Source organism: Phoxinus phoxinus, assembly GCF_949152265.1.
Source record: "Phoxinus phoxinus genome assembly, chromosome: 24".
NCBI lineage: Eukaryota > Metazoa > Chordata > Actinopteri > Cypriniformes > Leuciscidae > Phoxinus > Phoxinus phoxinus.
In genome coordinates this window covers 17339297-17352864 of record NC_136899.1, presented here as the reverse complement: position 1 = coordinate 17352864, position 13568 = coordinate 17339297, and the positions used below count along the sequence as shown (strand labels likewise).

Sequence of the window (13568 nt, the reverse complement as noted above, 5' to 3'; positions counted from 1 at the left end):
TACACTTGATAACAAAGAAATGCTCTAAACGCCAAATAAGAACTCTATGGTCTACGGTATCAAAGGAAGCTGTAAGATCAAGTAGGATCAATACGGCATTTTTACTGGCATCAACTGCAAGTAAAATGTCATTGAACACTTTTAACAAGGCAGACTCTGTACTATGATGGGCAGTGAAATCAGATTGAAAAGGTTGACCCTAGTCTGAACGTTGCACTGGAAGCTAACAAGGCAGTCCTTAGGCATCTGAAACTGTCTTCCAGTGTGTGGTACCCACCGCTGATGTCAGTGCGAGCAACTGTCAGACCAGCAACATCGTCCCCAAGTCCAGCACATACGAGCCTGGTGGTCCCGAGGCCGGGGGTCTTGAAGGTTCTTCCACCATCAGATGCACTTCCTGTTGTTACCTTGTGTATTTTGGCGGCACATGCCTCTCCAGGTCCTCCCGAGGTGACCACGTTTGCACAAAACCTCCAGGGGTGGCAGCGTACACTTGTGAAATCTCTTTTTGCCTTGACACGACCACAGAGGTCGTTCCTAAACTCCCTTCTCTGACTGCTGACACACAGGTCATCCCTGAACTTCCTCTCTGCTCTGACAAAACCACGGAGTTCGTCCCTGAATTCTCTGTCTGCCCAGACACAATCATCGAGGTTGTACCTGAACTTCCTGTCTGCCCAGATACAACAACGGAGGTCATCCCTGAACTTCCTGTCTGCCCTGAAACGACCATGGAGGTCGTCCCTGAACTTCCTGTCTGCCCTAACACTATCACGGAGGTCGTCCCTGAAATTCCTGTCTGGCCTGACACAACAACGGAGGTCGTCCATGAACTCGCTTGCCTGCCCTGGACACTGCAACGGAGGCAGTCTATGAACTCTCTGCTTGCACTCTATTGGCCAAGGAGACCCTCTCTGAACACTGTGTGTTCCCTGTGATGGCCACAGAGGACATTTCTAACTTCTGTTACAGTCCACCTCTGCTCCACCTTTGTTGGCTTCTGGTCCGTTGTGATTGCTTCTAGGCCCGTCTGATCTGCCGTGGTGGTCTCCAGTACAGCTTGATCTGCCGTGGTGGTTATCAGTCTCGTCTACTCTGCTGTGGTGGTCTTCTGCTCCGCCATGGGGGTCTTCAGTCCCATGTGCTTGGCTGTGGTGGTCAACTGTCTCACCATAGTGGACTTCAGCTCCGCTGAGTTGGTCTTCAGTCCTATTAGCACCCCCGTGGCCACCTACCCTCCTTGCTCTGCCCTGACTCTCTGGTCCTCCTCAGTCTCCAGTTCCACCACACTGGCCTGGCCCTCCATCCCACCCCGTTCCACCTCTGCTCCATATCCCTCCTGGACTTATGTGTCTGTTTGTTGAGGAGCATCTGAAATCCTCTCCTTAACTGGGAGGCTCTGTTATGATTCCTGTCTTGTGTTCCCCTGGTCTTGTGTGGACTTCTATGCTATTTCCTGTTTTGCGCCATGTTTTGTAGTCCTTTATAGTTTTTCTTGTTGATTAGTTCCCAGGTGTGTCTTGCTTGCTAATCACCCAATTTGTATGACTTTCCCAGTGTTTCACATGTTTGTTTTTTTTGTCTGGTGTTGTCCTTTTATGGATGTTGCATGTGCTTGTTGTCAGTTTTGTTTGCCTTCCCTGCTTGTTGTCTAGATTTATCAGTTTTGCTTGGATTTACTTTTGTGTTTGTTTGAATTAATTATTTATTTATTTATTAATGTTTGTTTGAATAAATGTATGCTGTTTATGCCATGTTTCTATTTCAGATTATTATTAAACTCAAACTGCATGTGGATCATTTTCTCTGCCTGTTTCCTTACCTGACTGAATGCCCATCCATAACAAATATGTATTGAACAAAACTTACATTCTGAGAAGCTTGCTTCCATAGTGAGTACACAGGATGGTTCAAACAGGTTGACCATTCTGGACAGGACTGGTAGTCAAAACCTTAGGGCAGACACAGAGAAAAAGGACTTTAGTAGCCTATAAGTGATTTACAACTAGGATCAGGAATATAGAATGTGTTCAGCATAATCTGTTTTCTGTCCGTCTAACATCAGAAAAGCAATAATTGTACCATCTTTTGGTTATACCTCTGTCTCTCTCCTGCTGTCCACACCAGATCAGATCGTTGAACATGAATCCCACCAGTGTGTCTTCTAATGTCCAGAAAGGTCCTGTGATGGCTACATAGCTGTGCGTGAAGTCTCTCGTCTTACTCCAGAAGAGCATCTTTAAAATGATTGAAGCTTCTTAAAACCAAAGCAATCAAATCCAAGATAGATCAATTAATCACAGTCTTTGTAAATATTTGATATGAGTAATACTTTAATTCAATATACCACTTTAGACATTCTACTAGCCTGTAAGTAACTTTGCAACTACATTTCAACTGCCAGTCATTGCAGTATTATTAGACTGCCTGTCTAATATCTGCTAACAGTTTATTTTAATGGTGCCCCCACAAGTATACTATATGGACCATAAGAAGCAAGTTCCTGTACTTGCTCTGCAGGAGCAGCTGCAATAATCTACTACAACAGCAGCAATAATCAACAGCAGCAGCAATTCTTATCCATTACCATGCTAAAAAAATATCCAGAGAATTGTCATGATAGAAATAAGATTATTTAGATAACACCACTCTAAAAACCTTGATACCTCTGAGAAGTAAACTGACATATCAGTATTCTTATACAGAAGACTAATTATCGCTGTGTCATCCGAGAATTTCACTGCAAAATTATTATAATCACAACTTGAACACTCGTATGTATACAATGTAAAAAGGATAGGAGAACGTACTCGGTTACCTAATGTAACCTCGGTTCTCTCTAGAAGAGGGAACGAGTACTGCGTAATGTAAAATTACGCACCGGGTAAAGTCTTTTTGCTCGAGATATTGAAGCCAACATTTATCCTTAAACTTGTATATATTGTCAACGCAGTGCAACAGCAGGCAGACCTAGAGCGGGCTGTCTTGCGCGCTCATTGGCTGCCCCGCGGCAACTGCAGCAGCCTACCACTGAGCCGGGTGTGACTTCACGCCCTCACGCATCAAAGCCTGCCAAAAAGGACGGCTCAGGCTGCTTACCACTGGTTTTCATCGCCTGAAGCGAAATGAGCTCGGGGCGTGACACGGCAGGGAACACAGTACTCGTTCCCTCTGGTGCCTCTGGTGGAGTGAGCCCTGAAGCCCAGAGGGCATTGCAGGTCTTTTGACGCATAAGCCGCAGCAATATCTAATCCATCTGGATAGGCTATGTTTCGAGGCGGCGAGACCCTTGGTGCGCCCACCAAAGGAAACAAAAAGCGCTCTGAGCGCTTTGGCGACGGAGCGCGTGATGTAAATTCTCAGCGCTCTGACAGGGCAAAGGAGGTTCGCGTCGACCTCGCTGCCGGATGTCGGCAAAGCTGAGAGTGAAATGATCTGCGCTCTGAAGGGGGTGCCGATCGCTTTGGGGACATAACCATGTCTCAGTTTAAGGACGACTTTAGAGTCATTAGGTCCGAATTCGAGACACGTGGCGTTAACAGATAACGCGTGCAAGTCACCCACACATTTAACTGATGCGAGAGCGATCAGAAATGCGGTTTTGAGAGCGAGTTACTTCAGATCCACAGAGTGTAACGGTTCCAAGGGATGTGCTTTCAAGGCCTCTAGGACCAAGGAAAGATCCCAAATAGGAACCGATGGGGGCCGTGGGGGCAGGGGCGTGTCTAGAGGGGGGGCACGGGGTGGCACCGGCCCCCCCTGGAATATGATTGGCCCCCCCTGGTGCCCCCCCTCCAATCTCATTGGGTTAGATTTGCTGTCAACCTGAAAATGCCCACCGCACCATTGGACCAGAGCGCTGTCAATCACTGTTTGATTTGAGACTCGCGCGAACGCGAAGAAGAAGTGATTACAGTTGCGCGTTTTTAAATCAGGAGGGAGCGCTGTCAATCACTGCTTGATTTGAGACTCGCGCGAAGAGGAAGCATAGTTGCGCGTTTTTAAAACAGGAGGAAAGTATGTAAGTTACACACTAAATATATTTTGAAATATCGAAGCTACAAGCCCAGTGTGAATTCCCGCACGACGCTGCTAACAGTCATAAAGTGCGAGATAAGATTTAAATAGCTAAACTAAACTGCTATTTTAGATAGAAGTTTTAAACGAACAATAGAAACAATCAGTATGAAAAGTATCCAAAGCTCAGCTTTGGGAAAGGAAATATAGCTACAGGTCAGCATACTGTGCCCAGGATGAGACCTGGATAACATTTTACAATGTATTTCTATTTAACACCGATATACTGTATGTGTTTTCCTTGCTAATTACAGTGGATATAAGCGCAATTAAATAACACAATCACCTATTAAACATATTTCCATTATTATTGTATAAATATAGGCTAGGCTATATTTGTGTACCTCAAATGTGTATTGGAATAACAAAGACGGAATGGAATTGGAAAGCTGTAGTTAGTTATCCAATGTTTTTACCTTAAAACACCTTAAAATGCACATGTGTAGATCAAGAAAGACAAAAAATCCTCGGGGGGGCATGCCCCCGAACCCCCCTAGTAAGATCACTTTTGAGACCTCAGTAGGCTATTTAGAAAACTCTGTATACGACCCTGGGTGAAGACCATTTGTGCAAAAATATTTCAGTACCCGCTCCCTCATTAACTTCCAGTCCAAATATCTCAAAATTCTTAAATCAAGATGCATTTACTAGATGAGTAAAATTACATAAGATATTAAGCCTTGTTTTCTGGGGAAATAAATCAAAATTAAGTGAGTTTTTGCTTAAAACAAGCAAAATTATCTGCCAATGGGGTAAAAAAAAAACTTTATTTTTCTTACCCCATTGGCAGATAATTTTGCTTGTTTTAAGCAAAAACTCACTTAATTTTGATTTATTTCCCCAGAAAACAAGACTTAATATCTTATGTAATTTTACTCCTCTAGTAAATGCATCTTGATTTAAGAATTTTGAGATATTTGGACTGGAAACAAGACTAAAATACTAAGTAAGAAAGGCATTTTTTTTACAGTGGAAATTTTTCTGTGGAAAATTATTTCCCTTATAAGGGGTCCCTGGCTCCAAAAAGTTTGAGAACCCCTAATCCATGCAAAAAAGAAAAATGTAATACCATCTATATTAGAGCACGTGGCATTGCACAAGATTTTGGTGATCATGCTTAATATTTTCTAAACCAGTATTTATTTTCAGTTAAATTTTCTGATTGGCCCCCCCTGACTGGTTCTTGGTCCCCCCTGTGCCCCCCCATTTAAAATATCCTGGAATCGCCCCTGCGTGGGGGATTCATCCTCCTGGCTCCTCTAAGGAAGCGGATGATGAGCTTGTTCCTTCCTATCGCCTGGCCGATGGCCGCGACATATACTTTGAGCGTGGAGGGGGACCTGCCCATGTCCAACAGCTCTTGAAGAAAGCAAAGCACCCACGAAAGGTTTGTGGTTCTAAGCCTTTGACCGTGCACCATTTAGTAAACACAGACCATTTAGATGCATAAAGCCGCCTGGTAGAGGGGGCTCTAGACTGCGTGATCGTGTTCACGACCCCTTCTGGCAGAGCAATGGGTACCCGTTGATTATCCATGCATGCAGAGACCATCGCTCTGGATGAGGATGCCAAATCGACCCATCCGCTTGGGAAAGGAGGTCTTTCCTCACCGGGATCAGCCATGGGGCTGAGTCTGACAGCCGCACCAACTCCGAGAACCATGTCTGATTCTCCCATCGGGGGGCTATGAGGAGCACCGAATGATGCATCTCCCTGATTCTCTTGATTACCTGTGGTAACATTGAGACCGGAGGGAACGCATATAACGGGCATCTGGGCCAGGTCTGGGCCAGAGCATCCTCGTTCTTCAAACATCCTGGCACATGCGCGGCTCTGAGCGAGCGCAAAGGGTGCTGAGCCCAAACGAGCAGGCGTTCCGCCAGATTGCAGAGGGTTCTAGATCTGACACCGCCCTGGCGGTTCACGTATGATACCACAGACATGTTGTCCATTCGAACCAGTACGTGGTGGCCCCGCAGAAATGGGAGGAAATATTTCAAGGTGTTCTCGACCGCATCTCCAGACAGTTTACATAGAGGCGCTTCTCCGTGTCTGACCAGAGGCCAAAGACCGGTCTGCCCTCGAAAATACCGCCCCAACCTAGGTTGGAGGCGTCCGTCGAGATAACTTTTCGGTACAAGACAGCTCCCATTGTCACTCCCTGCTGATACCAGTCGGTCACTATCCAGGGCTGCAGAGCTGAAACGCAGCTCTGAGTCACTCTGATTTGTGAACCACCCGAGGCCCAGGCTCGGTGATGTACACAAGCGTTCAGCCAGCGTTGCAGAGGGCGCATACGCAATAGACCTAGCCGGAGCACTGCTGCGGCTGAAGCCATAAAGCCCAGCATTCTCTGAAACATTTTCAGGGGAAAACACTGCCTTTCTGGAAAGACGCGGCCAGACGCTGAACACGGCGCACGCGCTGTGTTGGTAAGCGGGCCATCATCGCCACCGAGTCGAGCTCTATTCCCAGAAAAGAGGTTGACTGACGGGGCAAATAGTTCAGGATTCCAAATAGTTCAGGATTCACATCCCCTGACGCCTCAGGGGAGCGAGAGCCGCGTCCATGCACTTCAAAAATGTTCGGGTGCTAATGACAGGCCGAACGGTAGGACGGTGTACTGATATACCTGACCGTCGAAGACGAATCTCAAGAATGGCCTGTGACGGGGTATGATCTGGATCTGAAAGTACGCGTCTTTCAGATCGAGAGAAATAAACCAGTCCCTCGGGCGAATTTGCGCGAGGATTTGTCTGGTCGTAAGCATTTTGAACGGTCTTTTCATGAGAGCTCTGTTCAAATGTCTCAGATCTAGTATAGGTCTGAGCGCTCCGTCCTTCTTGGGCACGACAAAATAACGGCTGTAAAAGCCTGACTCGCTCATAGAAGGATGTATCGGCTCTATTGCCCCCTTGCACAACAGTTTTGCTATTTCTACCAGAAAGACTCGGGAGAATTATTTCAACAATCGTACATTTATTGACAGCTCAGCAAGCTGATAATGCACAAAGTCATTTGGCGTAGGCCCCGTCCGTAGTGCATAATCAGAGGGTATCGGATCTGCAATTCCTGCCTGAAGATGAAGGCAGGGGCGCAGCCGACCCCCTGCAAGGTGTGGGAAGGGACCATCCTGGTGGTGGTGGGGAGGATGGAGGTGAATGGAAGCGTCAGCATCTGCAAACTCAAACATGTGTAAGTACTGAGCTTTTATACAGTGAGCATGAGAATATGATTGGATAGAAGTGAAGCAAAAGATGACGAAGTAATTGAGTCTTCCCGGCAGAACTTATGCTAAAGCTTTCATTTCTGCGCGAAGTAGGTGTGCTACTTCTGGGTTCACGCTCGTCACGGAGAACAGTTTGTGGCGCGAACAGCGGGGCCCGTGAGCAATATTCGGGTAACAGTCTTTATCAATAAGCGTGAGCGCTCGTGAGCAGTCACAGCGCTTACGTTTTAAACACGGCCGGTGAGCTTTAATGGTCGTGGGGGGGGGGGGGCGGTGAAAGGGAACGCGAAGCTCGAGGGGAAGGCTTCTCTCAGAGTCCAGCGATACGTAGAGCTTCACTGAAGAGATGAAAATCAGTGGTAAGCAGCCTGAGCCGTCCTTTTATAAGCTAAGCCACGCCCATTTTGGCGGTATTTGACGCGTGAGGGTGCGAAGCCACGCCCGGCTCAGTGGTAGGCTGCTGCAGTTGCCGCGGGGCAGCCGATGAGCACGCAAGACAGCCTGCTCTAGGTCTGCCTGCTGTTGCACTGCGTTGACAATATATAAAAATTTAAGGATAAATTTTGGCTTCAATATCTCGAGCAAAGACACTTTACCCGGTGCGTGATTTTACATTATGCAGTACGAGAGAACCTCTCGTAAGAGAAATAACACATCCCCACATAGCAAGCAGTCTTGGCTCGAATGTGTCCTCACTGTTGGCCTCCTGTCGGCAATGGCATGTATCCTGTCAGGCAGAGCTGGGCCATGTTTGGCAATGATGGCACAGCATGGTCCACGGCAAATCACATATGGGCCAAATGTTGTACAGACAATCGCTGGATGTAACAGTGGGAGGAGTGTGGCCCAGATCAGTCCACTGATTATCTGGCCCAAATCAGGCTTGTGACCATGGGCCATATAAATGCACTTTCCCACATAGTAAATTTTATCTGGCCCAGCTCTGTTCCAAAAAAAGCCCTGTAGTGGCCCAGATCTGGATTTAAATCTAGGACCACAAACGGGCTTAAATGGCCTGAGTTTCAGCCAATTAATAACCTGTAAATGGCCCTGCACTGGGCCTGAATATCCGATCGTGGTTGTATCTCTCTATTAGTGTTACTCGATCTTAGTGCTGCATTTGACACTATCGACCACAACAATCTTTTAAATCAGGGGTTGGGAACCTTTTTTGACCAAAGAGCCATTTGTTCATTTTTGGTTAATGCATTTTTCCAAAAGAGCCTCAGTAAAATAAAATAAAATACAATATTATTATTAAAGACAAGCTTCTTCTTTGTTTTAAACAGTAGTAATTATTAGGTCCATAGACAACTAAAAACAAACATAAGTTTGTTTAATAAACATTAAAAAAAACAAGTTGCAGTATGGAATTAATTGTGCAGAGTTTTCACTGAGAGGTTGAGTTACCAACTGATGAGCATAAATCCTCTTTGTGTGCGTGTGTGTGTGAGTGTGTGTGTGAGAGAGAGAGACCTTTAAAATCTGATTTATTTTACATTAAATTATTCAAAACTTAAACAAAAAAAATGTAAATATTCCAACACCTTAAAACAATGTTCAAACACATTTAAATTCTGAGAAAAGAAAGAGAAAAAAGAAAAGACGAAAAAAAAGGAAAGAAAAAAAGCAAAAAACAATAATAATAATAATTTTACAACACAACTTCCCTTTTAAAACACTCCAAAACCTGAAAGGGAACAAAATGTTGCGTTTACGTAAAATCAGTCCAAAGAATGAGCGGGATGTCAGGTGACGTCATAGACCAGGAAACTATAAATCACCCCTGAACGCAAAGTCGATCAGGGCATGCAGGAAGTATGGCAGGCGAAAGCAGCGTTTCGTTCCCTCTCAGGGAACTAAGGTTACATACGTAACCAGAGACGTTCCCTATCAAGGGAACTCCCGCTGCGTTTACGCAATGGGAACCCCATACCCACTACGCCATGATGACAAGTGCCCGTTCTGTGTAAAGACCTTGCGCACACTAAAAGCAAGCAACCTAGCCCCAGGAGTGGAGAGGTCTAAGTCATAAAATTTGACAAATGTATGCGGGGAGGACCAGCCCGCCGCATCACAAATGTCGTGAAGGGAAACTCCCGAAATTAGAGCCATAGAGGCAGCCATACTCCTCCTCGACAGCCAAAGGTGAAGGCTGTCCGGCCGCTTCATAAGCAAGTGAGATAGCCTCAACTACTCACTTGCTCATTATCTGTTTAGATGCAGGGCTATGGAGTTAGAATCATGACAAAACCTCACACACACACAAAACGTGTTTTACTCACACCCAACTATTCACAAACAAACTCAGTGTGGTTTGCAAATACAAAACATCACTCACAAACTAATGCATTTTGTTCTGCAAATAAAAAACGTACCTTCAAACAAACACAGTATGTTTTACATATACAAAGAAACGTATTTCTTCAATGACAAAAATATCCTCCAAGTACAAACTAAAATCTTTCAAGTACAAAAAAAATCCTTTGAGTAAAAAAAAAAAACTTCAAGTACAAAACAAAATTCTACAAGTACAAAACAAAATCCTTCAAGTACAAAACAAAATTCTACAAGTACAAAAAACTGTCACGTGACTTTTGTCACTAATTTTCCGCCTTGCTGATCCACACACAAATGCCTTCAGATCCACACACGCTAGTAAACGGTCATGTAATTCACAGTCCACAACAGCAGGTGGCGTTGTTACCGACTTGCTTGACGCCGCCACGGACATGGAAAGAGAAGAGAAGAAGAAACGCTAACGTGGTGGCGGACGTTTTTTGACAGGGTATATGCAGGAATCCTGAAGTTAATTTCAATACCTTTTTAAGACTTTTTGAAGACCTTCTCAAAATATTTCAGGACCTCATCGCCACTTCAAGTTAGGGGTGGGCGATATGGCAAAAATATCATATTACGATATCACGATTCACGATTTTATCACGATTCCTTTTCATGTTGGTTTTACTATTTTTCAAGTGACTGAGCATTACAGCCAAACTAATGTCCCTATTTTAAAAACAAAGCCTTAGGTAACAAAATATAAAATAAAAAGAATGGCAGACATTTAGGCCAAAGTGGCGAAGATAAAAAATCTTTGTCATTATTTTCTTTTTTATTAAAAATTAAGAACAAAGATACACATAACTTAATATACAAATGAAATAAACAGTGCTTTATTTTTTCAGCTACAGGTGTATTTAACAGCATTGAAGAAAGTAATTAAATTAACAAATATGAAAATAAAACACAACTTAGACTTCACTGTATAAATTGTACATTGATTCTTATTAAAGCTACTATTAAAGTTCTCAGTCAAGAGTGAGGGATTTGCTCTTTGTATTTTGTCGTTTTATTAACAGGGATAGTTCTCCCAAAAATTGTAATTGTAACTTAGTCCAGTATCTCTGTTAACAGGCTTTTAGTGCATGTGCGCGTCGGGTGTTTGCGCTCAGAAAAGCGCTCGTTAGAACAGCGCATCAGCAGCAAATGACATGTTTAAGAACAGATGTCTGTCAATACCCAACCGACCAACCCTCTTCAAGAGGGCACATGCCACTTCCATCCAGTTCTGATCTCGATGGTAAAGAAACTTTTGGACAGTCTTTAGACGAAAAGCCGCATACCTGGATTTTAATTCAATTAGGCCTTGCCCACCTTCATGAACTGGTAAATACAAAACTGCTACTTCCCAGTCCAGAAAAAATTAACAAGAACTCTCTGGATGTCCACAAAAAAGTCCATTGGTGGGTCCAGAACATTCAGCCTGTGCCACAGGGTGGATGCCACTAAGTTGTTGATGACCAGCACTCTTCCCCTATTCGATAGCTGAGGCAGCAACCAGTTCCATTTAGACAACTTTGCACATACTTTATCCTTTACATTCTCCCAATTCTTTTTTTTAACTCTTCACTCCCTAAATAAATCCCTAAAAATGTAAATCCTATTTTTCCCCATTTCACATTTTCAGGAATAACTGGTAAGACCTCTGTTGAATGTTCAATACACCACAAAGCTTCCGTTTTACTCCAATTTAACTTTGCAGATTATGCTTTTTCATATAAACAAAGAAACTTCTTAATCATGTTTACATCTGTTTGGTTCTTAACAAATACAGTGATGTGATATCTGCATATGCTGTCAGCTTAATTTCATTAAGAATACTGTTACCTATACATGTACCAGACACATTTTTCCTAAAAAGACACAACAAAGGTTCAACTGGCATTGCATACAACTGACCAGACAAAGGACATCCCTGTCTGATTCCCCTTCGCATTTGTATTGGTGGACTTAAACCTCCTCCAATTTTTACTAAACACGAAGCATTTGTATACAAAGTCTTAATCCAGGAAAGAAAACAATCACCACAACCAAAAGCTTTTAGTGTTTTAAATAAATACTCATGATCTACACTATCAAATGCCTGCTCATGATCTAGTGATAGAAGACCAAAATTGACACCATTTAATTTACAATAATCTAGTAAATCTCTCACTAGAAAAAAATTATCATAGCTAGTTCTATCTGGAATACAGTATGAAAATATGTATGTCAGTCGTGAAAATGGAAACGGGTCTCCAGTTCTTCATGAGACTTATGTCTCCTTTTTTTGGAATAAGAACAAGAACAGCCCTCTGACAGCTCCTATGAAGTTTTTGTTCATCATAGCATTTCTGTACAACATCATAAAAGTCTTTACCTATAATTCCACACATGACTTTATAGAATTCCCCCGGCAGACCAACAATACCTGGTGCACGACCAGGTTTCATCTGTTGTACAGCTTCAGTCAATTCTTGAAAAGAGAAAACACTGTCCAAACGTTCACGTTGTTTTCCATTAAGAGTAGGAAGTTGATCAAACAAGTTCGATGTACTCTGTGAATCACACTTTTCAGCTCTAAAAAGTTCTGAATAAAAGTCCACAGCAATTTTTCTCATCTTTTTAGGGTCAGACGTTTTAGACCCATCAGGGAATGTCAGACAATGCAGTACACTCTGATTTTTTTAGACTTTTTCAAGATTAAAAAAGTATGTAGTTGGTGCATCCATATCATGGACTGACAAAAAACGTGACCTTATAAGTGCCCTCTTCGCTTGCACTTGTAATAGAGAGTTAAGCGTATTCTTTCTCACATAAATTCTCAGCCATCACAGTATCTGGTTGCAGCACCATATTAGATGTAATCTGTATTATTTCCTTTTCTAATTCATTGACTTTTTTCCTAATCTGTGTTGTAGAGAAAGAAGAAAACTGTTGACAAAAAAATTCTAATTTGTGTTTTTTTCCAATTCCCACCACTGAATTAGGTTTTCATAATCCCCTTTCTGAGAGACCCAAGACCCCCAAAAGTATTTAAATCTTTCACTAAAGTCTTTCTCCTGTAATAAACATACATTCAATTTCCAGTAAGGAAATTTCAAGCCAGACTGACACCAGTCGGCCGTTTTCCAGGGACCCAGGGCTTTGATGCAGCCGTGGCTCGCTCTGCTTTGTAGTTGGCCAGATCGCCACACGTGAGCTGATACACAGGGTTTTAGCCAGCGCTGAAGAGGACGCATGTTCAGTAGTCCTAGCTGGAGTACTGATGATGCTGAGGCTGTGAGACCCATCATCCTCTGAAATATTTTGCTCTGAAAGATGCCACTAGGCACTGAATGGTGAGCGCGCACTGATGCAAGGTGCGCTTTCATTTGCATAGTCTATCACTAAACCCAGGAAATAAATACTCTGAAAGACAGTGTGCTCTTGGATGTGTTGATCCTGAGACCCAAGCATTCTAGATGGCTGAGAAGCCAGGATCTGTGAGTTATCAACTGAGCCTCCGATTGAGCTATAATAAGCCAATCGTCGAGGTAGTTTAACACACGCATTCCCCTCTGTCTCAGGGGGTAAGTGCTGCGTCCATACACTTCGTAAATGTACGAGGTGCCAGCGATAGGCCGAATGGTAGTACTGTGTACTGGTAAGCTTGCCCCTCAAAGGCGAATCTCGGTGCGAAGAACGTGAGCCACGCCTCTTCTCACTTTCGTCTCGACCACGGCTAAAAAATGCAGGGGTCTGCGAGCAAACTGTAGTGAGTAGCCTTGTTTATTATGTTCAACACCCATTTTGATATATGACTTGCATAACACATTAATCATTTTTCTCACATTTGTGACCGATCACGAAAAGTAGGGACACAAGTCGGTTCTGGGGCATTTTGAGTTATTCACATATTCTGAAAGTGTAGTCTCCAAGCTTTCCAACGATGTGTAAC

The 13568-nt window shown here is 43.6% G+C and overlaps 1 protein-coding gene across 1 annotated transcript in view; it reads right to left on the bottom strand.

Moving 5' to 3' along the window:
• LOC306992330 (ADP-ribosyl cyclase/cyclic ADP-ribose hydrolase 1) overlaps positions 1–13568 on the bottom strand; it is a 226800-nt gene that overhangs the window by 144191 nt on the left and 69041 nt on the right. Inside the window, exons 5-6 of the mRNA XM_079601068.1 lie at positions 2099–2237; positions 1870–1952 (exon numbers count right to left, since the gene is read on the bottom strand). Of these exons, the coding sequence (XP_079457194.1) occupies positions 1870–1952; positions 2099–2237 (222 nt within the window). The remainder of the gene's footprint in view (positions 1–1869; positions 1953–2098; positions 2238–13568) is intronic.